Below are 21866 nucleotides of genomic sequence, written 5' to 3' on the forward strand. Positions count from 1 at the left end.
GGCCCGGTGCGCGGGGCGGGGCTTGCGGCGCGGCGGAGCGCGGAGGCAGCGGGGTGGCAGCGCGGCCGTCCCGTCCCGTCCCGTCCCGTCCCGTCCCTCCCGCCGCCGCCGCCGCCGCCGCCATGGGCCTCACGGTCTCCGCCATCTTCTCCCGCATCTTCGGCAAGAAGCAGATGCGGATCCTGATGGGTGAGCGCGCGGGCGGCGGAGCAGGGCCGGGCGGGGGATGGGGATGTGGCGGGGCCACGTACCGGTACCGGCGCCGGTGACACCGCCTCTTCGTTGCAGTGGGGCTGGACGCCGCCGGCAAGACCACCATCCTCTACAAGCTGAAGCTGGGCGAGATCGTCACCACCATCCCCACCATCGGTGAGTGCCCCGGCACCGGGCAGGGCCCCACCGAGCACCGGGTACCGGGCAGGGCCCCCCACCCTGCCCATGACAGCCGGCACCGGGCAGGGCCCCCCCGCCACATCCTGCAGGCCGTGCCGCCCGCCTGAGTACCGCTTCCCCGTGGGTCCCCCGGGCCGAGCCCTGGTGCACCCCGAGGGCCCCGTCCACCCTCCCGTTATCCCGTGCCCGTCTGGGTGCTGGGGCACGGCCGTGGGTGATGCCCGGTGGGGAGCCTGGCTCGCACCCCAAAATGCCCCTCGCGGTCCCGGCATGGGCATCGGCACAGACCAGCCGCCCCGACCTGCGCAGCGCAGCGGGTGCGAAGCCGAATGTGCCGCCCTCCGCCTGCCCCGCAGGGGTGAACCCGCAGCCGGAGCCGTTACACCGGCATGGTCCGGCTCCGGTCCGGAGAGTGCAAAGCTGCTTTCATGGGCAGGAGGTCGCCCAGCCCGTGCGGGTCCGGTCTGCCCGAGCGGTGCAGGCAGGGCAGGCTGCTGTCCTGCCAGATCCTGGGTGCAAAGCCTTCAGTGGGGTGCTCAGCACCGTCTCCCGTAGCATCTCCCACAAGCCGATGGAGATGGATTGGGAATGGGCTGAGCCGGCGGGTCAGGGCGGCTGGTCACCTGCGGTGTATCGCGCTGGCCAGTGCTGCCGAACATCTTCATTTGTGACCCGGGTGATGGGGAGAGAGCACCCTTGGCAGGCTTGCGGACGGTCCCGAGCTAGGAGGAGCGGTTATACGGCAGTGCTGCCGTCCCGGGGGATCTGGGCAGGCTGGAGAAATGAGCGGAGGAACCTTACGGAGTTCACAAGTCCTGCCCTTGGAGAGGAGCAGCCCCAGGCCCTGGTACCTGCTGGCGAGCAGAAGGTCCTGGCAGTCCCGGTGGGAAGCAGCCTGAGCGAGCACCAGGCACGTGCCCATGTGGCTTGGGGCCACCGAGCGCTGGGCAGAGCACTGAGAGCGGGTCGGGAGAGGAGCTCCCGTCCCTCTGCTCAGCTCTGCTGAGACACCTCGGGGTGCTGGGTCCGGTGCTGGGCTCCCCGGTGCAGGAGAGACGGGGATCTGGTGGAGCGAGTCCAGCGCAGGGCCGCGGCGATGGTGGGGGGACTGGAGCACCTCTCATACGAGGAGAGGCTGGGAGCGCTGGGGCTGCCCAGCCTGGAGAAGAGATGGCTCAGGGGGATCTCGTCCCTGTGTGTAAATCCCTCACGGGGGGAGTAAAGAAGACGGAGCCAGGCTCTCCCCAGCTGTACCCGGCGGCAGCGGGCACCCTCTCCCCATGCCCCTCCTGCCCCCCCGCAGGGTTCAACGTGGAGACGGTGGAGTACAAGAACATTTGCTTCACCGTCTGGGACGTGGGCGGCCAGGACAAAATCCGACCCCTCTGGAGGCACTACTTCCAAAACACGCAGGTACGCGGGGTCAGGGCTGGGATAAACTTCATCGGCTGCGGCGGGGCTGGCCCGGGGGCCCCGGGGCTTGTGGCCTGATCCTGCCTGAACGGGGCGGGCGAGTGGCAGCGGGGAATGTGTCCCGGTCCCCGGTGCGGTGGCCCAGCTGGGAGCACTGGGACCTCAGGTGGGTGTTTGCGCCAGCACCCCATGGGAGGGGAGGGAGGCAGAGGGGTCCGGCAGAGGAGCAGGCGAGGGGGCAGCGCCATCCCCGGGGTGCTCTGGCTCTGCTGGGGGTGCACGGGGGGGCCCGGAGGGGCAGCGGGGCCACTCTCCCCCTTGGTCAGGGGGTGCCTGCAGCCCACCTGGGACGTCCCCCTCTTCTCCGTGCAAGCTTCCCACTGCAGCCTGGTTTCTTCTGCAGGGTCTCATCTTCGTGGTGGACAGCAATGACCGAGAGCGGGTGCAGGAGTCTGCCGAGGAGCTGCAGAAGATGGTGAGTGATGGGGGGGGGATTCGGTGGCAGGGAGGTGGGCATCCCCCAGCCCTCCTGCCGCTTGCCTGGCTCTGCCCCGCTGTGCGGCAACGCCTGGGTGGGTGCGAGATGAGACCCGGCGCTGCTCTGCCTGTGACGCAGACCTAGGGGCATGCGTCCGGAGATGGGCTTGGGGACCCGACAGCGACTCGTCTGCCAGGCAGAGGCTGGACCTGCAGGGATCCAGAGCAATTACGAGGGGGAAAAACGGTGGAGAAAATGCGGTTCTGGGTTTTACTTAGTCAGGGCTTTGCTAGCCGAGCGCCCAGGGCACATGGGGAGCAGGGGCGGCATCCAGAAATGACGTCCAAAAGCCAACCTGTGCGGTGGGGGTCATTTACTCCTTGGCACGGCTGCCTGGGGGGTGCAGAGCATCCTCGGGGAGAGAAGCCAGCGCAGAGTGGAGCGTGTCGCAGCCTGAGAGGGGGCAGAAGGGACGGGAAGATGCTCACTGCCTGCTTGCCGTTGTTGGAAGAGCATCGTGTCCACTCTTGCGCTGCCCCCACGGCGGTCGCGGTGCCCCCCCATCCCAGGAGCGCCTCGCTCCGACGCGGGCGTCTGCCTGTGAAGGGCACGGGTGCTCCTGGAAGAGCATCCCGGTGCCGCCGAGACCTCCGAGCAATGATGGGGGCAGGAGGGCAGCCAAGATACTGGAGGTGAGGGGAGGAGCTGGAGAGTCCTCGCGCTTCTTTGGGTCTGTCCAAGCCGGGTCTCGCTTGCCGGGGTGCTGGTGCTGCGGAGGCTCAGCGAGGGCTCACCGAGAGCCGCCCTCCGGCAGCGCCCGGCTCAGCCGTCCCCGCTCTCTCCGCAGCTGCAGGAGGACGAGCTGCGGGACGCCGTCTTGCTGGTGTTTGCCAACAAGCAGGACATGCCCAACGCCATGGCGGTGAGCGAGCTGACCGACAAACTGGGGCTGCAGACGCTGCGCAGCAGGACCGTGAGTGGCCGGCGTGCCATCCCCATCCCCGTCCCTGTGGGAGGGACCCGTGGGGCCGCGGGGCTGCTCCTGGGGTGCACCGGGCTGGCGATCTGCAGAGCCCGAAGCCCTTTTCTCCGTCTCCCTCTGTTTTGCAGTGGTACGTGCAGGCAACGTGTGCGACCCAGGGCACGGGGCTCTACGACGGGCTGGACTGGCTATCGCACGAGCTCTCCAAGCGCTAGCTGGGCCGGCGGCACAGGGACCGGATGAGCCGGGGATGTCTCTTCCAACTGCTGTTTTGTTTGGTTTTCTATGTTTTATTGGGGGGGGGGTGTTTTTCCTTTCTCCCCAGCGTGGCCTCGTCTCTGTGTGTTTATCTGGTAGGACTTGAACCTCAAGGACTCTTCGGGCAGCTCCGCTTCGCGGTGTCCTGCCTTCGCCCCGGCAGCGCTGCGTGCTGGCCGCCCTCCCCACCTGCATGTGCCGTCTGCGAGAGCTTGCCCAGACCTGCCGGGGTGGCATGTCCCCAAGTGTCCCCGCTCCTCGCCTGGAGCCAGCGGTGGGGGCTGAGCGGGGCTGGGAGACAGCCCTGCCGCTGTGGGACGGGAAGGATCCTCCTTTTTATCCTTCGATAAACTTTATAGTTCTCTTTCTCTCGGGGAGGGGGCGTATGGCTGTGTAACATGCTGTTGTATATCGAGTAATTAAACACCACCACTTTGTACCCTGTGCCCGGCGCGTTTCTGGCTGGCTGCGGGTGCCACCTTAGAGCCCCGCTCCCCGACGAGCATCTCCCAGGAGCATCTCGCGGCGCAGGGATTTGGGCCTTAATAAAACCCTGCGTGCGCTGTGCTGGGATGCAGAGGAGGTGGGCAGAGACTCCGACATGCGTTTGCAAGCTCGTTTCCTCGTCCCCTGGTGCCAGGAGGGGGTCTGACCTCTTTTATAGCCACCCCAGGGTGCTGTCGGGGTCAGTGCTGCCTCGGCATGGTGCATTTCCCACGCCGGGGGAAAGCCCTGCGGGGTCGGCTCAGGCCACGTGCTGCAGGAGTGCTAATTGGGTCGTCATTAGTGGGACTGGGCAAAGCCAAACGCAACGGCGGCCGCGCTCTGGCAGCGAGGGGCCGAGCCGTGGGCGCTGGGAAAAGGGGGAGCAGACTGGTCCTGGGAGCCCAAGGCTGGCTGGTGGGAGGCAGCGGGCACGGAGCATCCGTGGGGACTGGCAGCAGCAGTGTCACACGTGGCTGGGGGGGTGAGGGGGTGCCTCCCCGTAAGGTGCACTGGCAAGCTGCGTGCCCTGCAAAAACACGCTCCCTACACGGAGCTGAGCCCTGCGCTGGCTGTCCCTGCGGGGATGCGCTGGCTGTCCCCCAGGCTGTCCCTGCGGGGCTGTGCTGGCTGTCCCCCCCCAGGCTGTCCCTCTGGGCATGCACTGGCTGTCCCCAAGGCTGTCCCTGCAGGGATGCACTGGCTGTCCCCCCCAGGCTGTCCCTGTGGGGATGTGCTGGCTGTCACCCAGGCTGTCCCTGCAAGAATACGCTTTCTGTCCCCCCCCAGGCTGTCCCTGCTGGGATGCACTGGCTGTCCCCCAGGCTGTCCCTGTGGGGATGCACTGGCTGTCCCCAAGGCTGTCCCTGCATGGATGCGCTGGCTGTCCCCCCCAGGCTGTCCCTGCGGGGATGCACTGGCTGTCCCCAAGACTGTCCCTGTGGGGATGCGCTAGCTGTCCCCCCCAGGCTGTCCCTGCAGGGATGCACTGGCTGTCCCCAAGACTGTCCCTGTGGGGATGCGCTGGCTGTCCCCCCCCAGGCTGTCCCTGTGGGGGATGCACTGGCTGTCCCCAAGGCTGTCCCTGTGGGACTGCGCTGGCTGTCCCTCCAGACTGTCCCTATGGGGTTGCCTCAGCTGTCCCCCTGTAATGGCTTAGTGCTCAGTGCACCAGCACCCATCCTGCTGGGGGGCTTCCAGCCAGCCCAGGGGTGCCGGGCCAGGGAGCGAGGGGGCAGCAGGTGCCGGGGCAGGGAGATGGGTCCTTTCACAGCCTGAGGAGCTGAGGGGAGGGAGGACCCAGACCCACCCCGCTTCGGATGCAGGTTTGGGGCTGGCCCTCTGCATGCCCCTTTCCTTGGGGCAGCTGGGGGGCAGCTGGAGCCTGAGGGCAGAGCTCGCAGGTTCCCAGGGCTCAGCACCGCTGCCCCAGAGCCCCAACTCTGCCGCTGGAGCTGATGCAGGTTGTTGCCTTTGGTGGAGAAAAGTGGGGGGACAGGATGGGATGGGGGCTCCCCGGTACTTTGGTGCAAGGTTTTCCCGGTGCGCTCAGCTCCGGGGTGCAGCACCGTGATCTGGACTGGTGCTGGCTTGGAGCCAGGATCACTTACGGTGCAAAGATCCTGAGAGCAGGGCCACGGGCAGAGCACGGGGACCCCAGGCTGGACAAGAGGCAGACGCACCCGAGGTGGCCCCGTGATGGCGGGGGCACACATCCATCCTGCCCAATGCAGGGCACCAGGCTTGATTTACAGCACAGCTAGAGAATCCTTGGGGACTGAGAAAGGACCGGGAGAAGGGGTAGCCATAGCCCATCCGGTGGTGCATCGCGGCAGCCTTGAGCCTCAAAAGCCACTTTGCAGCAGAGGACAAGACGGTGCCGGTGCCTTCGCTCGCTGCCACGGCTCCTGGGGGACGGTTAATCCCCGCAAGGTGGGTGACGTTTCACGACGATGTTGGATCACCTACGGCCATGAGCTCCCGGTGCCAGGCTCCCTCCGCTGGGTCACGGACGGTCCTGCCGGCACCGGGGCTGGCTGTGCCCCCCCATCTCCCTGGGGACAGCCCAGAGCAGCAGCCTGGGGGGGGACTCAGCTCCATGTCCAACATGTGCAACCCCCCTGTGCCCAGCAGCGTGGTGCATCAGGGGGGCAGAGCCCCGCTCGCCCTGCTCTCAAGAGAGCCGGGGAACAAAAGGACTGCGAATAATTTAATGCTCCATTTAGCACCAGTTCCTCCAGCCTGGCCTGGACATCACCCTCAGGCTGAGATGAAGTGCCCTGAAAATGCCAGCTGTAAGGCTGTGGGGCGTCCCTTTGGCACCGACCGCTGCCACCTCCAAGCTGGCAGCCCAGGACCACGCTTGCCGTTACGTCCGCTCTGCCCTGGCTGCTTCCAGCCCTGCCAGTTCCCCGCTATCCCGGTCACCGGTGGGTGCCTGGCTGTGCCGGAGTCCCCTCTCCTCCAGCGGCGTGGCCAGGACGCGTCCCCTTGAAGGTCCCCGGTTCGCTCAGCGCCGTCGGTGCTGCAGGAGTTTGGAGGCAGGAGAGTTTGCTGCCCGCTCGCTTCTCCAGGCGTTGCAAAACCTGCCTGTGCCCAGGGCACTGCACAGCCACAGCAAAGGGGGGGACAAAGTCCCCGGCTGCACCCCGAGCCGGGGAAGGAGCCCCCCACCACGCCGCAGGAGCCGGCGAGGGCTCTCTGTGGGACGGGGCTTTTGTACGAGCCGCCGAAGAGCTGGGGGGGTCCTGCCCTGCGCCCCCTCCCCGGGGCCAAGCACCCCGAGGGGTGGCTCCCCGCAGGCTCCCAGCACCCTGTGGCATTTTGGGTGCCCCAGGAGGGCACCGGCAGACCCGCCTGCCCGGCCGGCCCCCCGCAAACAAGGTCCTACACCATGCGAACGGGCACACCGGCGGCAGCGTCCCGCGCTGGCCGCTGGCCCCTGCTGAGGTCGCTTCTGGTGGGTCCAGCAATTTCAGTTTTAAATGTTTTTGAAGGGCTGGGTACGAATCGCGGCTCTGCTGCCGAGCGGTGCCGCAGCGCCGGAGTGCCAGTGACCGCAGCAGCCGACCTCCTGCAGCCCCTGAAAAATAGACCCAAATCCAGCTGGACACTCCATGTTCCTGGAAGGAAAAGGCTCCTTCAGAGCTGCCGTGGGGCGTTTGGAGGTTCTGGACTCGAGCGGGCGTTTCGCAGCATCACACCGCCCAGCCGCGGCTGCAGCTTCGGGTATTGCCGGGGCACAGTGGTGGCTGCCATGGCAGCAGTGCCACCCGTCCCGTCCCCATCCCTGTTCCTGGGGCTGAACGTGGTTGAAATCCCACTGCCGTGGGCTCCACGCGTGTCGTGGAGCTGCCTGGGGCCATACCTGCTCTTTGCAGCCCCAGCTGTGCTGGCTCCCCGGCAGCCCACGGCACGGCACAGGCTGTGGCACGCGGGTGGAGGGAGCCACCGCACAGCGGAGCTGCAGCTCGAGGGTACCAGGGCCTCAGGGTGGCCCAGAGGTTGCTCACCTCTGTCTTAGGATTCTGTTTAGACATGGGAGATGTGCCCATTCCCATAAGGCTTTCCCCATAAGGTGGTCACTAATACATGCCACGAGTTTGGCAGGTCTCAGCCCATCTCTCCACCGGCAGTAGCGGTCCTGGGATGCTGCCGCAGCTCAGCCAGGCAGCCGGGACAGACAGACGGCCAAGATGGGGCTGGTGCAGCTGCTGCGTCGTGGGTGCAGGCGAGCAAACGCCTTCAGTGGCATCCTCAGAGACGCTGTCAGCGTCCCCCAGGACTGAACGGTTGGGATAACACAGCCGCGTACTCCTGGGATGGATTTTTCACTTAGAGAAGCCCATAGAATAACTTTTCTTATAGAAATTACTTTTTCTTGCTTAAAAAGACACAAACTAAGCTGGAGGCTGACGTTGTCCTGGGGGGGAGAGAGCCCCTCCGGGGCTGCCCGCAGAGCGGTCTGCTGGGGCTGGGCTCCCGGCCAGGGGCCGCGGGGCCGGTGACCAACCGGGCAGTGTCCCTCTGAGGCTGCAAACGGGGAAAGCTCTCGCCTCGGGCTGACCCCCTCACAGCTGGTTTCCTTTGGCTGAAGGAAACAATCATTTTCCTTCAAATAAAACCGTTTCTTCAGCCTGCAGCGGTGCTCCGCGCCAGCGATGGGCGCTTTTTCCCTGGCTCCACCGTTAAATTCAACTTCTAAACAAACAGAAACCCAAAACTTTTTATTTAGATCAAGGGTCTGCCCTGCAGCCGGGACCTGTTGGCTCTGCAAGGTCTTGAGTCAGGATGGAGGGGCCAGCGTGGGATCCGGGAGGGCTGGAGCTGGTGCCGGCTCTGCCGTCTGGTCCTGCTCGCCGATGTCCCGTCTGCATGCCGGGACGAGCTCAAGCAATACCGAAGCTCGGGGACTCGCCAGCAGCTATGCCGAGGGGGCACAACAGCCACAGCGGGGTTTTTTCCTGCTTGCCCATCCTGCACAGCCCCTGTTCCCCAGCTCCGGAGACTCCCCAGCTTTCCGGCTGGGAGACCTCCCTCCTGGATAGAGGTTTCTCCGGAGGCACCAGGAAAAGTCCCCATTTAACAGCGGGGTGTCCCCCGTTACAACAGTCCTGGCCCGGGAGCTGGTGATTCATGGTGCTGCGGCAGCGATGCAGCGTGAGCCTGGCAGGCAGGAGAAGGGGTCCCCGGCTGGGGTCCCGCGCTGCCGCCCCGCTGCTCCGCATCCTCCCGCGCATCCCCACCGAGCAGCACCCCAGCACCCGGAGCAGAGGCGCTGGCAGCGGTGACGCACCACGCATCGGCAGCGGGGAACTGGGGGCTCTGCAGGGAAGAGGGGCTGGGGGGCTGCTCTGGCTGGCTGCCCCGGGGGGGCCAGGCAGCGTCGGCTTGCGGCTGAGCCCCGGCTCCGCTCACCAGCGCCGCCCCGATGTCTGGGCAGAGATGGGCAGAAGCGCCCAGCACCTGCGCCGGTGCCTGCTGCGATGGTGCCGTGTGCCAGCACTCACGGCAGCGTGGATGGGAGTGTGGGCATCGACTGTCCCTCCTCACCCGCCGTTAATTAACTTTTCCCCGGGGTAATTTAAGGGTATTGTAAATAGGAGAGAGGGAAAGCGTGAAGTGGACAGAGGGATGCTCGTTGGGGGATGCAGCAGCGAAGTGGGGCTGGGCTGACGCTGCCCACCCTTCTGCTGCGTCCCATGGGACAACACGGGGACACAGCTCTGGGGAGGGTGACAAGGGGGTCCCCGAGGCGCTCGGCTCCCACTGCCTGACCCCAACCACAGCCCCAGGGACGTGGTCGTGGTCCTGGTCCCCACAAGCCACCCGAGGCAGCTGAGGAAGAGGCCGGTGGCCATGCAAAGCTTGGCATGAAGCTTTCCTGCTTTGGGGTGGCACAACACCCGCTGGGACGGATGCAGGTGGGCATCACCCCACTGCCGGGGGGGGACGGTTTGGGGAGCTGCCAAAAACACCGGCTGGGATCGGAGTGGGTCGGGGTGGTAGAGAGGGGAGGGGGGCTGTGGGACGGGCTGGGGGGTGCCACGGGAGGTGGGGGTGGCCCAGGGGAAGCAGCCGAACGGATGATGGGTGCACAGGGCAGCTGTGGGGACCCCGCAGCACGGAGAGCAGGAGGCCGGCTGGCATCGTCCCACGCAAAGCCTTGCAGGAGAAGTTATGGCTCTGTGGGCTGGCAGGGCTGTGCCGTAGCCGGTAGCACCGGGATAAACCCCTCGCCCAGCCGGGAAGGGGCACACTCATCCCGCCGTGTGCCAGCAAGGGTTTGAGCCCCGATAACCCGAGCCCAGGCAGCGCAGCGGGGTGCTTTCCCCCGAGCACCCTCTGCCCACTGGACCTGGTGGGGCTGAGCTGGGAGGGTGATGGGGAGTCACGGTTTGGAGGGGCCAGGCGGTGAGGTGACGGTGGCCCGGCTGTCACTGATGCACACCCGTGCGCCCTCCTCGACTCACCACGCCGGAGGGTGCGTCAGAGGCCCCCGTCTCGCCGGGGACCCTCAGAGCCAGGGGCACCCCGGCGCGTGGAGGCGGGCGAGGGGCTCCGGCGAGCTGGCGTGGAGCGGCAGCACCGGGGGGCTCAGCGGGGCTCCGGGCAGCAGGCTGGCAGCGGGGTGCAGGTGAGCCCGGGGGGGCTGCCAGGGAGCCGGAGGGGGGCTGCCGCCGGGGGCCAGGCCTGCGGGATGGAAACGGGGCTCAGGCAGCGCGCGGGGCTGGGGAGCATCGCCCTCGCCCCCAGCCCTGCTTTGCCGTGGGGCAGGGGACACCCACCCCACAGCAGCCACCCCCCATCGCTGCAGGGCTGGGGCCAGGTGGGGAGGAGGACGGGCTCCCTGCACCCTCCAGCACCCCATGGGGTCCCGCACCCTGGCACCAGCCCCCACCCTATCCATGCCCGGGGTCCCAGTCCCCCTCCCCACCCTTTTACCGCAGCAAGCGTCGTCCCATGTGCAGGGGCCGGAGGTGCAGAGGTGCAGTGGGGCTGGGGGGCCGGGGTAAGCGACAAGGCTGTGGCCGTGGCCATGGAGGGGCTGCGGTGAGCCGGAGGGGGTGGCCGGGAGGTGCTGCGCGGGGAGTAGAGAACGGGATGTCATGGGGCATCCGTGGGGATGCTTTGGGACCAGGACACCCTGGAGGGGACCTGCAAAGTGTCACCCTCCAGGGCAGCTCCAGAAACGGCTCCCGGGGAGGGCAGCGCCTGGAGAGCAGCCGGGCAATGGGAGCACCAAGCTCCAGAGGGTGCCCGGAGCCTGTTGGGGTGCTGGCGGGGACTCCCTATCACCCCCCGCCATCTCCTACCTGAGTGGAGCCGGCGGCTGTCGCGGAGGGGGGGCAGAAAGCAGCCACGGCCGCCCTGTGGGGCAGCATCCAGTCGCACCAGGAGCCTGCATGGGGAGAGGCGGGGAGGGTAGCGCACCGGTTCGGGACCACGCTGGTCCTCAGCCTTGGTTTTGGGGATTTGAACCCAGGTGTCCCAGTGCTCAGCACCGAATTTCAGCCGTGCGCCCTCCCAGGGTGGCCCCTGGACCCCATCCTGTCCCCTCCACCCCTGGGCTGTCACCTGCACCGGCAGCCTCCAGCTTCTGCTTGGCCTCGCGTCTCCATTTCGCTCGTCGGTTTGAGAACCAGACCTGGGGCGGAGGGAGGAGGCTGAGGCTGCTGGCCCTCACCCCGTGGCACCCGTGCCCCGGGCAGCGCTCCGGCTCCTTGGCACCGTCCTTCCTACCAGGACACGGGCTCTTCACATGGCCCCCAGGCATGAGCACAGGCATGGGAATGGGCAGAGGAAGGGATTTGTTTGATCCTGTGTCTTCTCCACCTCGTCAGGCTGCAAGCACATGCCGGGCTTCGGCGTGCTTCTCCGGCACGGGATGTGGGGGACACATGTGTGCTTGTGTGTGCCTTGCCGCGGCGTGGGCTGACCGCGTGCACGGGCAGCCCTGCCCTGGCAGAGGAGGGGACTCGCCGCTGTTGCTGCCTGGGGCACCGGGACAGCCAGCAATGGTCTGTGGCTGGGAGGGGAAGGGGCTGCCACCAGCCTGCGAGGGTTTGCCGGCAGCGCAGGGATGTCTGCCTGGAGCTACCGAGTGTGCCTTGGATGCATGTGTGAGGGGCGCGTGCCAGGGACCGTGCCGTGGAGTGTGCCACAAAGCGTGCCATGGAGTCTGCCATGGTGCATGCCACGGAGCATGCCATGGTGTGTGCCATGGATTGTGCCATGAAGTGTGACACGGGGTCTGCCACGGTGTGTGCCACACAGCGTGCCGTGCAGCGTGCCACAGAGCATGCCACGGAGTGTGCCATCGAGCATGCCATGGCTCTGCAGCACTGCGCTGCCCTCCGCTGCACCCCTGCCCTGTGGCACCATCCTGGGGTCCAGCAATGTCTCCTCTTACCCTGATAGTTGCGTCGGGCAGCTGGGTGGCCGCGGCCAGTCTCTCCCGGGTGACGGTGTCCGGGTACTGTCCCCTCTGAAACTCTGCAAGGGGGATTGGGGTGAGATCAGCCTGTCCAGCGCAGCCACCCCTCCCCGGCACCTCAGTGGGTGATATCGGGATGCGCGGCTGCAGCCGGTCCATCACCGCGCCCCGGTGCCCGCAACTCAGAGCGGTTTGGGGTGCGGCAGCGATGGCTGTGCCATTCAAAGGGGCAGGAGCCCATCCAGAAAACGGCAATGCCCTCCCCTGGGAATGGCCCTGCTCCATCCCGGCACTCTGCGGCAGCTCCGGACAGAGTGCCTGGACCTGTCCGGTGTCCCGTGAGAGCCACACCTTTCTCCAGGGCCTCCGACTGCTGGCTGGAGAAGACCGTCCTGTTCCTGTGCGGGGTGCTCAGTGGGAGCCGCCGGCCGGATGCGGAGCCCCATAGAGGGTGCTGGATCCCTGGGGAGATGTCGGCACCGGCTTCGGTGGGTGAGAGGCAGCCCGGTGGATGTAGGGCGGAGGCGGTGACGAGAGGGGACACTGCAGGGACAGAAAGACAGAAGATGGGGGGCACCCAGCCCTGGGGGCTCCCCAGGAGGGGCTGGGAAGTGTCCGGGCGGGTCCGCGAGCCCCTTTGCTTTGGGGGCACAGGGTCAGCGCCAGAGTGCGCAGAGGAGCTGTGCGCACACGTGTGTGTGCACGCACGTCCGTGTGCGTGCACCCGAGGGTGTGTGAGCAGCCGGGGGGGCCGGTGGTGGCAGGAGCTCTCTGCCCGCTCGGAGCAGGTCTCTCCCGTGGGGTGCACCCACCCCAGCCCCTGCGCCCCAGGCCGTCACCCCCAGCAAGGCTCACCCCGTGGCAGCGGGTCCCCCGCAAAACCCCGCTCAGCCGCCAGCCGCAGGTCGCTGGGCAGGTTCCTCAGCACCCGGTTGATGGAGGAGACCTGGGCAGGGAGAGACGGGGCTGCGCCACGGGCCGGGGGTGCAGAGCCCCGCAAGGATGGGAGCAGGGGGTGCTGGGCAAAGCCCCCGCCTGCGGTGGGCATCCCTCCGCTCGCTGCAGGAGCCGGAGACGTGCTCAGGGAGCGCCGAGGTGGCGAGGAAGCGAGGCTGATGCCCCAAAGCTCATCCCCGAGGTGCTCTCCTGCAGCCGCGCCTGAGCACGTGCCAGGGATTCTCCGCGTCGGGGCCGTGCCCATCTGCTCCGCTGTTTGTTGATACAGGCAACCCTTTAATTTCGGTGGACTAACAATATTTGATGTGCACCTCGGGGCTGGAGACTGTGAGATTTATAGGGGTGGGTCTGTCATCAGGAGTACAGCCCTCCGCGCTGACGCTGCAGATCGCATTTTATTGTCTCTGCCGATCAGTGGCACTTGTAACAGACCCACCACGAGTGTCCCGATGCCCGAAGCGACGGCCGGCGGGCCCCTGCTTTAGCTGGGAGGGAGCGATTTGCTTCCCCTCCTTGCCTGCTTCTCCCCCCACCCTCTCGCCAAGCACCGAGCCCTTCCCTGCGCATCCTTCCCATTGCCCCCCGCCCGCCCCAGCGAGGCACCCCACCCCACAGCACCCCAGCCATGGGGTCGGACCCCCCCCTGCCCCGCAGTGCCTGGCCCCGGTGTCCCCGCAGACCCCACGACTCTCCCCGGCAGGGACTCACGCTGGGGGTTCTGTTGCTGGCGCAGATGCCCTCGGCGTGCAGCTGCCGGCGGATCTCCCAGGCGAAGAGGGAGGGCTGCTCCAGCTTCAGCTGGGCGATCCTGGCCACCACCTCGGGGGTGGCCATGCGGGGCTTGCTGCCCCCGATGGCCTTGGGCTCCACGGCCCCCGTCCGGTAGTAGCGTCCCAGGATCTTGCTGACGCAACCGTTGGACACCTGCGGACGGGGCGGATGGGGCAGAGGCTCAGCGGGAAAAGGATTTGGAGGAGAATCCCCGACCCAGGCGCACCTTGAGGCTGCGGGAGATGTCCGAGGTCCGGACGCCGCATGCCGCCAGCTCGATGATCCTCTTCCTCTTGCAGGCGGGGAGGGGACGGCCGTTCACGAAGAGACCCCCCAGCTGGTTGACGCTGCTGGGCCCTGGGGAGAGACCAGGCAGGCGGTCACGGGGGTCAGGTCTTGCCACGAGGCTTCCCGCCCTTCCCTCCCCGGCTCTCCGGGAGAGCACCGGGGCCAGAGGCTTTGCAGGGTGAAGGACCGGCGGCGGCGGGGTCCCCTGTGCATTGAGTGGGGGTTTGGGGGGCGCTGGGCAGGAGGACTTGGAGCTTGGAGCAGCGTGGGGCTCGTTTGCTGGGGTGTGGGTGCAGGCAGCACGCGGCAGGAGCCGGCGGGGAACAGGGGGACCAGCCCAGGTGATGCTGGCAGAAAAAAGGGGGGAGCACGGGGAGAAGGAGGTTCCCTCAGGCAGGGGAAGGCAGTTGCAAAGGGGGGTGACAGGCTGGAAGAGCTGGTCATCATCGGGGGGGCCGGGAGGGCTCTGCAGAGCCCCACGTGTATCAGCTACCGGTACTAAATTCGGGCTTTGCAGGGGAAAAGCAGCCTCATTTCTGATGGAGCAGGGGCCGACACGGCACCTCCCCACTTCCCCCAGGACCCTGGATGCCGGGACCACGCTCCCTGAGCTGCCCCGGTGCAGCAGCATCGCTCACCTCGGTGTTGCATGGTGAAGCTTCTCGGGGCTTTCGGTGCCTGGGAATTGCCAAGAGGAGACGGCTGCTGTCGTGAGGCTGGATAAATCGGTGACGGTGTCCAGGGCTCAGCTGCGTCCCCTGCCCACCCTCCTGCGAAAAGAAGGGGGAGCAAGGGCAGAGGATGGAAACGCTCGAGGGTACCTGACTGCTTGGGAAACCATTGCGCTGCAGGCACAGCAGATCAAAGGGACCCAGGCTTTAAAGTGCTCACACGGCTGCGAGAGGCACTCGGGCTCGGAAGCGGCTGGGGAGACGCCAGGAATGCCGCCTGCGCTGCCTGCACCTAGCAGCCAGCGGCACGCAACGGAGCTGGCTTGGCTGAGCCGCGTCCCAGCGCCTGCATGCACTCCCTTGGACAAGCCATGGGGCACGGAGTGTTTCCCCATGCCCACCCCGCCGCGGCTGAGCGCCGGGGTCCTGCAGGGTGTTGGGGGCACGGGGGGCAGGAGGTGGCAGGAGCAGAGGAGACAACAGGATCAGGAGCTCCGGGTTTGTGTGCCACAGCTTCGGTGCTGGTTCTTGGGATGTTTATTACCCACTTTAATCCTTCCCTGCTGCCTCTCCAGCGGCTCCAGGCGCAAGCGCCCGTGCGTGGGATCACCGCTTCCCCTTCATGTCCTCGCTGGCAGTGTTGCTGTCTCTTGGAGTATTTATTTATTTCAGAGGGAGGGTCTGGCCCCGCGTTCCCGTTGCCCCGCTATAAATCCAGAGCGGCTCAGCTGCAGGCGTGGGGCTGGCTTTGCAGCCCTGAGAGCCTAACCCAGCCGAGGAGAGCTTGGCAAGAGGTAACCAGGTTAACAGGAGCCTCCCCGCCTTTGCTCGGAGACGCTCCACCGCTCTGCCACCTCCTCTGCCAGCTCAGAAGGTCGAGGCTGGGTTTCCCCACATGGATGCACACAGAGCCCCTGCGCTTTTCCCCATCCCCATCCCTTCTGTCTGCCCCCCACGCACCTTCCCTCGCTCCAGACCCTGACCTAAGGCAGCCCCACGGATTTCGACACAGATGTGGGACACCACCACCGCACCCAGCACCCCTGGAGCAAGCGCTGCCCCACATCCCTGCTGCCCTGCCCCACAGCTCTCCTCCCGCTCCCCTGGGGTCTGCAGGGTGAATGCCACCTCCTCCCACCCAGGGGATTTACCGGCAGCCGGGGACGCGAGGGCGGAAGGTCCCACAGGACACCTGCAGTGAGACGCTTTGCCAAGTCCCGGCGGTGTCTCTGAGACCTCCTGGGACCACGACGGGGTGAAACCAGGGCAGGTCACCACCGGCTCATCCCTGGTGTCACCAGAGACACGGGAGGTTTCAGCCTTTCCTCAGGCAGCGCAGCTCCCCGTGCCGGGCATCAGCAAGGGGTGCTGCGGGGTCTGGGGCAGCACCCTGCCCCGTGAAAGGGGGCGGAGGGGACATTTCCACAGGGACGCTGGTGCCAGCCCTTCTCTCAAGGAAAACCCCGCTCCCCTTGCTGTCGGCTCAGGCAGAAACACTCGTGGTAATTAACGAGCAGCGCACCGAACCCTGGAGGTGCCACACAGACTGACAGCCGCTGCTGCCACCACCGCCGTGCCAAAGCCCGGGCAGCCCTGGTTAACCTGGGATTGCACCTGAAACACCCTGAAAACTCCTGGACACCCCTGGCTGTGGGGCGTTCCCTGCTGGAGTCCCCACATCCCACAGCAGCCTTGGCACTGCTTCCCCGCACAGCTCGAGGATGTTGTTTGGAGACACTGGCCCTGATTATGAAATTCCGGAAAAGCAAAATAAATCCGGCAGCGGGAGCGACTCGGCACATTTCCCGCCGGTGAAAAGCGAGCGCGCGGTCCACCCCACCTGCCTCTCCTTAGGAAAAGGAGGGATCGCCCTGGAGCGAAGCGCACGAGGCTGCTCCAGGAAGGAGGGAACAAGCAGTACCGGCGGGATGCGTGTCCCCTCGGGGGCCAGCACAGTCCCCACCGGCGTTCCCTGGCTTTGCCCCAGCCACGGGCTTGGCCCGTGCCGTGCCGGGAGGTGACATGGGGATTTTTTCCCCATGGAGAAGTGGGTGCACTGGGAAAGCCGAGTGAGTGGTGAGCCCACGGTCCCTCTCGGGTCCTGCTGAGGGATCTCGGAGGGGTGGCCACGTTGGTGTGGCATGCAGAGGCGAGGAGAGGAGTAAATGGGACGGGGCTCGACCGGGCTAGACCAGAGCAGATCGTTCCTGGAGGAAGCCCAAAGCCTTCTCCGTGCTAAGGCACCTTCACCACCCAATTCCTATTGGGAATTGCTTCCTGCAGCTGCACAGGACAAGGAATCACAACCCCCCCAGCCACAAAGCAGCCCTCCCACACCCGAGCTTGCCCCATGCAACACCCCGTCGGTGGGCGAGCGTGCCATGCGCGTGTCTCCACGCGTGCTCGCGCTCCCGTGCGCATCTACGTGCGGGCAACGCGCTCCTTTCTCCGCGTGCCCGACTGCACACATGCATGCGCACACTTGTGCACGCACCCACGCCGCCGTGCGCACACGTATGTGTGCGGGCGCGTATACACGCACGCGGCTGAGAGCAGGGGTGCCCGGTGGGGTGCGAGGGGGGTACCTGTGGAGCCACAAAGGAGCTGAAACGGATCGTCCTCGGAGCCAAGCGGGTGCTGCCGTGCCGGTGGCGTGCGGGGAGGCTGATGAGGGAGCGGGGCCGTGATGTCACGGGGCAGGAGGAAGAGGAGGATGGGGAGGAAGGGGCGGCCCGATGGGGAACGAGCGGCCGCGCCCAGCACACGCCCGGCCCGGGGGGCTCCGTCGGGGCTCGGGGCCGGCTCGGGACGAGCCGGCCCCGAGCCCCGACGGAGCCCCCCGGGCCGGACAGTGAGTCGGTACCGGGGTTAGCGCCGGTATTTCAGCACTAGCGCCCGGTGGACAGCACACGCCCCGCCGCATCCCGCCGCCCCGAGCATCCCCGGTACCCCCCGACGGAGCCTCCCCGGGGGGCTTCGCTCCCGCGTGTCCCGCAAAGCAAACAGGGACAGCTGCCATATGGGCTTCAATTATAAATCCAGATTCGGGTTTTATTACATTTATTTAATTTTTTTTTTTTTTTTTTTTGGTTGTTGTTGAACAAATAGAAGGCGGATCGGGGGTGGATGGGCACCGCGGGGCCGGCCCCGCTCTGCAACCCGAGGGCTCGGCACAGATGGCCCCCCCTTCTTCGGAGAGAAAAAAAAAAAACAACAACCACCCAACCCCACGTTGTAAACCTTTCAAGTAAAATATTTGAAGAGCAAATATTAACCAGCGGGGAGCCCTGCTCCGCGGCCCTCCGCGCCCGGCCCCGCGGGTAATTGAGCGTTATTAGCACCCCGCGCCCGGCCCCCGCGCTCCGCGCACAACCGCCCGCCTTTGGAAAATACCATATGCTCCGAATTACACATTAACCACCGCCCCGCGGGGCCCGGGCCCGGCCCCGGCCCCCGGGGACCCGCCGCGCCCCCCCCCCCCCGCCTCCCCCGGGGCGCCCCGGCCGTCCCCCCCCGCCCGTGGGAGCCGGGGCCGGGCTCCCGGCGGCGCGGGGAGCGCTGGCAGCCGGGGCCGGGACCCCCCCCCCCGCTCCGCCCCGGCCTCCGGGAGCCCCGTCGGAGCCCCCGGGACGGGCGAGCCCCGTGCGTAACGCGGCGGCGGGGCGCGGGGCTCGGCCCCGGGGCGCGGGGGGGGGGGCCCGGCGGCGGCGGACCTGCCCCGCCGCTCCCCCCCCGCGGCGTGCCGGGCCGAGGCGGGCGGCGGGGGGCGGCGCGGGGCCGGGAGCGGCGGGGGGGCGCGTCGCGGGGCTGTGCGCACCGGGACCGGGCGCGCCGGCGGCGGGCGGGGGAGCGGCGCGGCGCGCGGGCCGGCGCGGAGGGGGAGGGCGGCCCCCGCCGCTGCCCCGGCGGCGGGGCGAGCGCCCGCGGAGCCCCCCGGGGGCCGGGGAGGGCGGCGGGGCCCGGCGGGCCCGGGGAAGCGGGGAGCGGCGGGCGGTGCGTCCGCGGCGCGGCTCGGGCGCGGCGGGCGGAGCGCCGAGGGGCAGCGGGAAGGGGCAGGTGGGGCCGGGGGGGGGAAAGTCGGGGGGGCCGGGGGGGGGAGGGGAGGAGAGGTGGGGAGGTGGGGAGAGAGATGGGGGGAGATGGGGAGGTGGGGAGGTGGGGTGGTGGGGAGGTGGGAGATGGAGATGTGGAGTCGTGGAGAGGTGGAAAGACAAAGAGACGGGGAGATGGAGACATGAAGAGGTGGGGTCATGGAGAGGTGGAGACAGGCGTGTGGAGAGGGGGGGACACGGACAGGTGGAGAGGTGGAGAAATGGAGAGGTGGAGAGGTGGAAAGACAAAGAGATGGGGAGATGGAGAGATGGGGAGATGGGGAGATGGAGCTGTGGAGAGGTAGAGTCATGGAGACATGGAGAGGTGAAAAGACAAAGAGATGGAGAGATGGAGAGATGGGGAGATGGAGACATGAAGAGGTGGGGTCATGGAGAGGTGGAGACAGGCATGTGCAGAGGGGGAGACACAGACAGGTGGAGAGGTGGAGAAATGGAGAGATGGAGAGGTGGAGAGGTGGAGATACAGAGAGGTAGAGTCATGGAGACATGGAGAGGTGAAAAGACAAAGAGATGGAAAGATGGAGAGAGAGATGTGGAGAGGTGGAGAGATGGAGAGATGGGGAGATGGAGATGTGGAGAGCCAAAGACATGGAGAGGTGGAGAATTGGAGAGCTGGAGAAACGGAGAGAGAGATGGAGACATGAAGAGGCAGAGTGGTGGAGTCATGGGCACATGGAGAAGTGGAGACAGAGATGTGGAGAGGTAGAGATATGGACAGATGGAGAGTTGGAGAAATGGAGAGATGGAGAGGTGGAGAGGTGGAAAGACAAAGAGATGGGGAGATGGGGAGATGGAGATGTGGAGAGGTAGAGTCATGCAGACATGGAGAGGTGAAAAGACAAAGAGATGGAGAGATGGAGAGATGGAGACATGAAGAGGTGCAGAGGTGGGGTCATGGAGAGGTGGAGACAGGCATGTGCAGAGGGGGAGACACGGACAGGTGGAGTGGTGGAGAAATGGAGAGGTGGAAAGACAAAAAGATGGGGAAATGGAGAGATGGGGAGATGGAGATGTGGAGAGGTAAAGACAAGGCGAGGTGGAGAAATGGAGAGAGAGATGGAGAGGTGGAGAGACGGAGACATGAAGAGGTGGAAAGGCAAAGAGATGGAGAGGTGGAGAGACAGAGATGTGGAGAGGTGGAGACATGGAGACACAGAGAGGGGGAGAGATGCTCCAGGTCCCACTGTGCCATCTGCATTTTGGACTTTCTTCCACGTCTCCTCCTGTCCACCTTCCTCCACACCTCCGGGAAGAGGGTTTTGCAATCATTTCTTTCGCGGTGGGAAGCGCAGCCAGCGCTGGTGTGCAGCACAACGGGGTGGTGTGGGGACAGACCTGGGATGTGGCAGGATTGGGGTTGGGCAGGAGCTGTGGGGGGGATGCCAGTCCCTCCTCTCCTGCCTTTCCCTGGGCCTGGGCAGGCACCTCCTGTGCCGGGACCTGACGGTGCGCAGGGGCCCTGGGTGAGGCTCACCACGTCCCCAGCTCCGGGACCCCACGGGCCTCCCCACGCTGTGCCCAGAGCTCGGGAGGTGCCACACAAACACCCAGTGCTGCCCCATGCCGGACCCACTCCGGACCCACTCCAGAAAGCCAGGGATGGCTTTTGCATCTTCACACCTCTGTGTCAGCCGTGGGTGGTGGGAGGATGGACTGTTATTCCTGGTGAGTTTGGCTGTGCCACGGCTCTGCTCTTCGTCATCACGGTGTAATTACTGCTTCTCTAAGCTGGCACCTCATTTCAAAGCAGGATACGGCTCCCTTCAGCCTCACCCCCGACACTGATCCCAGGACCTCAGCTTTGGTTTGGATCTGGCTTCACAAATTTGCCCCTACGCGGCGAGGAGGGAGCGCCTGGGGAGGGAGGGGGTTTAAGGGTGCTGCCTGTGGGTGCTCAGCAGACGCATCTCCGCCGGCACGGGTAAGGGAGTAATGCGAGCACTGCGCTCATCGCAGCCAGTGCCAGCGGCCTTCGGGCAGCACCTTCACACCACGGGGAGGGTAAATGCGAATGCCCGGGGAAGGGGTGCAGGATGGGGACTACCTGGGGCAAGGGGGATGCTGGGGTGTCCTGGGGAAGGATGGGGATGCTGCGCTGCCCTCAGGCAGGAGAGGGATTGAGTGCTCTTCTGGGACAGGACAGGGATGCTGAGCAGCCCAGGGGCAGGATGGGGATCTTGTGCTTCCCAGGGGCAGGATGGGGATGCTGTGCTTCCCAGGAGAAGGATGAGGGTGCTGTGCCTCCCAGGGGCAGGATGGGGATCTTGTGCTTCCCAGGGGCAGGATGGGGATGCTGTGCTTCCCAGGAGAAGGATGAGGGTGCTGTGCCTCCCAGGGGCAGGATGGGGATCTTGAGCTTCCCAGGGGCAGGATGGGGATGCTGTGCTTCCCAGGAGAAGGATGAGGGTGCTGTGCCTCCCAGGGGCAGGATGGGGATGATGAGGATCCCAGGGTAAGAATGGGGATGCTGAGCATCCCAGAGGCAGGACAGGGATGCTCTGCTTCCCAGGGGCAGGACAGGGATGCTGTGCCTCCCAGGGGCAGAATGGGGATGCTCTGCTTCCCAGGAGAAGGACGAGGGTGCTGTGCCTCCCAGGGGCAGGACGGGGATGCTGAGCATCCCAGGGGAAGGACGAGGGTGCTGAGCATCCCAGGGGTAGGATGCAGATGCTGTACTTCCCAGGGGCAGGATGGGGATGCTGTGCTTCCCAGGAGCAGGATGGGGACACTGAGCATCCCTGGGGCAGGATGGGGATCCTGCGCTTCCCCGGGGCAGGATGGGGACACTGAGCATCCCCGGGGCAGGACAAGGGTGCTGAGCATCCCAGGGGCGGGATGGGGATGCTGTGCTTCCCAGAGGCAGGACAAGGATGCTGTGCTTCCCAGGGGCAGGATGGGGACACTGAGCATCCAGGGGCAGGACGGGGATGCTGAGGATCCCAGGGTAAGAACGGGGATCCTGAGCATCCCAGGGGCAGGATGGGGACACTGAGCATCCCCAGGGCAGGATGGGGATGCTGTGCCTCCCAGGGGCAGAATGGGGATGCTGTGCTTCCCAGGGGCAGGACAGTGATGCTGTGCTTCCCAGGGACAGTATGGGGATGCTGTGCTGCCTGGGGACAGG

The 21866-nt window shown here is 66.3% G+C and overlaps 2 protein-coding genes across 2 annotated transcripts; one reads left to right on the forward strand and one right to left on the reverse strand.

Annotated features, from left to right (window-relative positions):
• The first annotated feature begins 122 nt into the window (after nt 1-122).
• On the forward strand, nt 123-3829 carry ARF5 (ADP ribosylation factor 5). The gene is made up of 6 exons (XM_059816408.1): nt 123-189; nt 289-369; nt 1697-1806; nt 2210-2281; nt 3132-3257; nt 3395-3829. Exons 1-6 carry the CDS (start codon nt 123-125, stop codon nt 3479-3481), a joined length of 543 nt encoding a protein of 180 aa, XP_059672391.1. The 3' UTR covers nt 3482-3829.
• A 6972-nt stretch (nt 3830-10801) lies between these two features.
• PAX4 (paired box 4) lies at nt 10802-14610 on the reverse strand. The gene is made up of 8 exons (XM_059815984.1): nt 14598-14610; nt 13898-14028; nt 13609-13824; nt 12826-12889; nt 12295-12426; nt 11920-12002; nt 11085-11154; nt 10802-10908 (listed from the first exon to the last, which is right to left on the reverse strand). The coding sequence occupies exons 1-8, from the start codon at nt 14608-14610 to the stop codon at nt 10802-10804; spliced, it is 816 nt and encodes a 271-aa protein (XP_059671967.1).
• Between the last annotated feature and the right edge of the window lie 7256 nt (nt 14611-21866).

This window comes from Gavia stellata, chromosome 4, assembly GCF_030936135.1.
Source record: "Gavia stellata isolate bGavSte3 chromosome 4, bGavSte3.hap2, whole genome shotgun sequence".
NCBI lineage: Eukaryota > Metazoa > Chordata > Aves > Gaviiformes > Gaviidae > Gavia > Gavia stellata.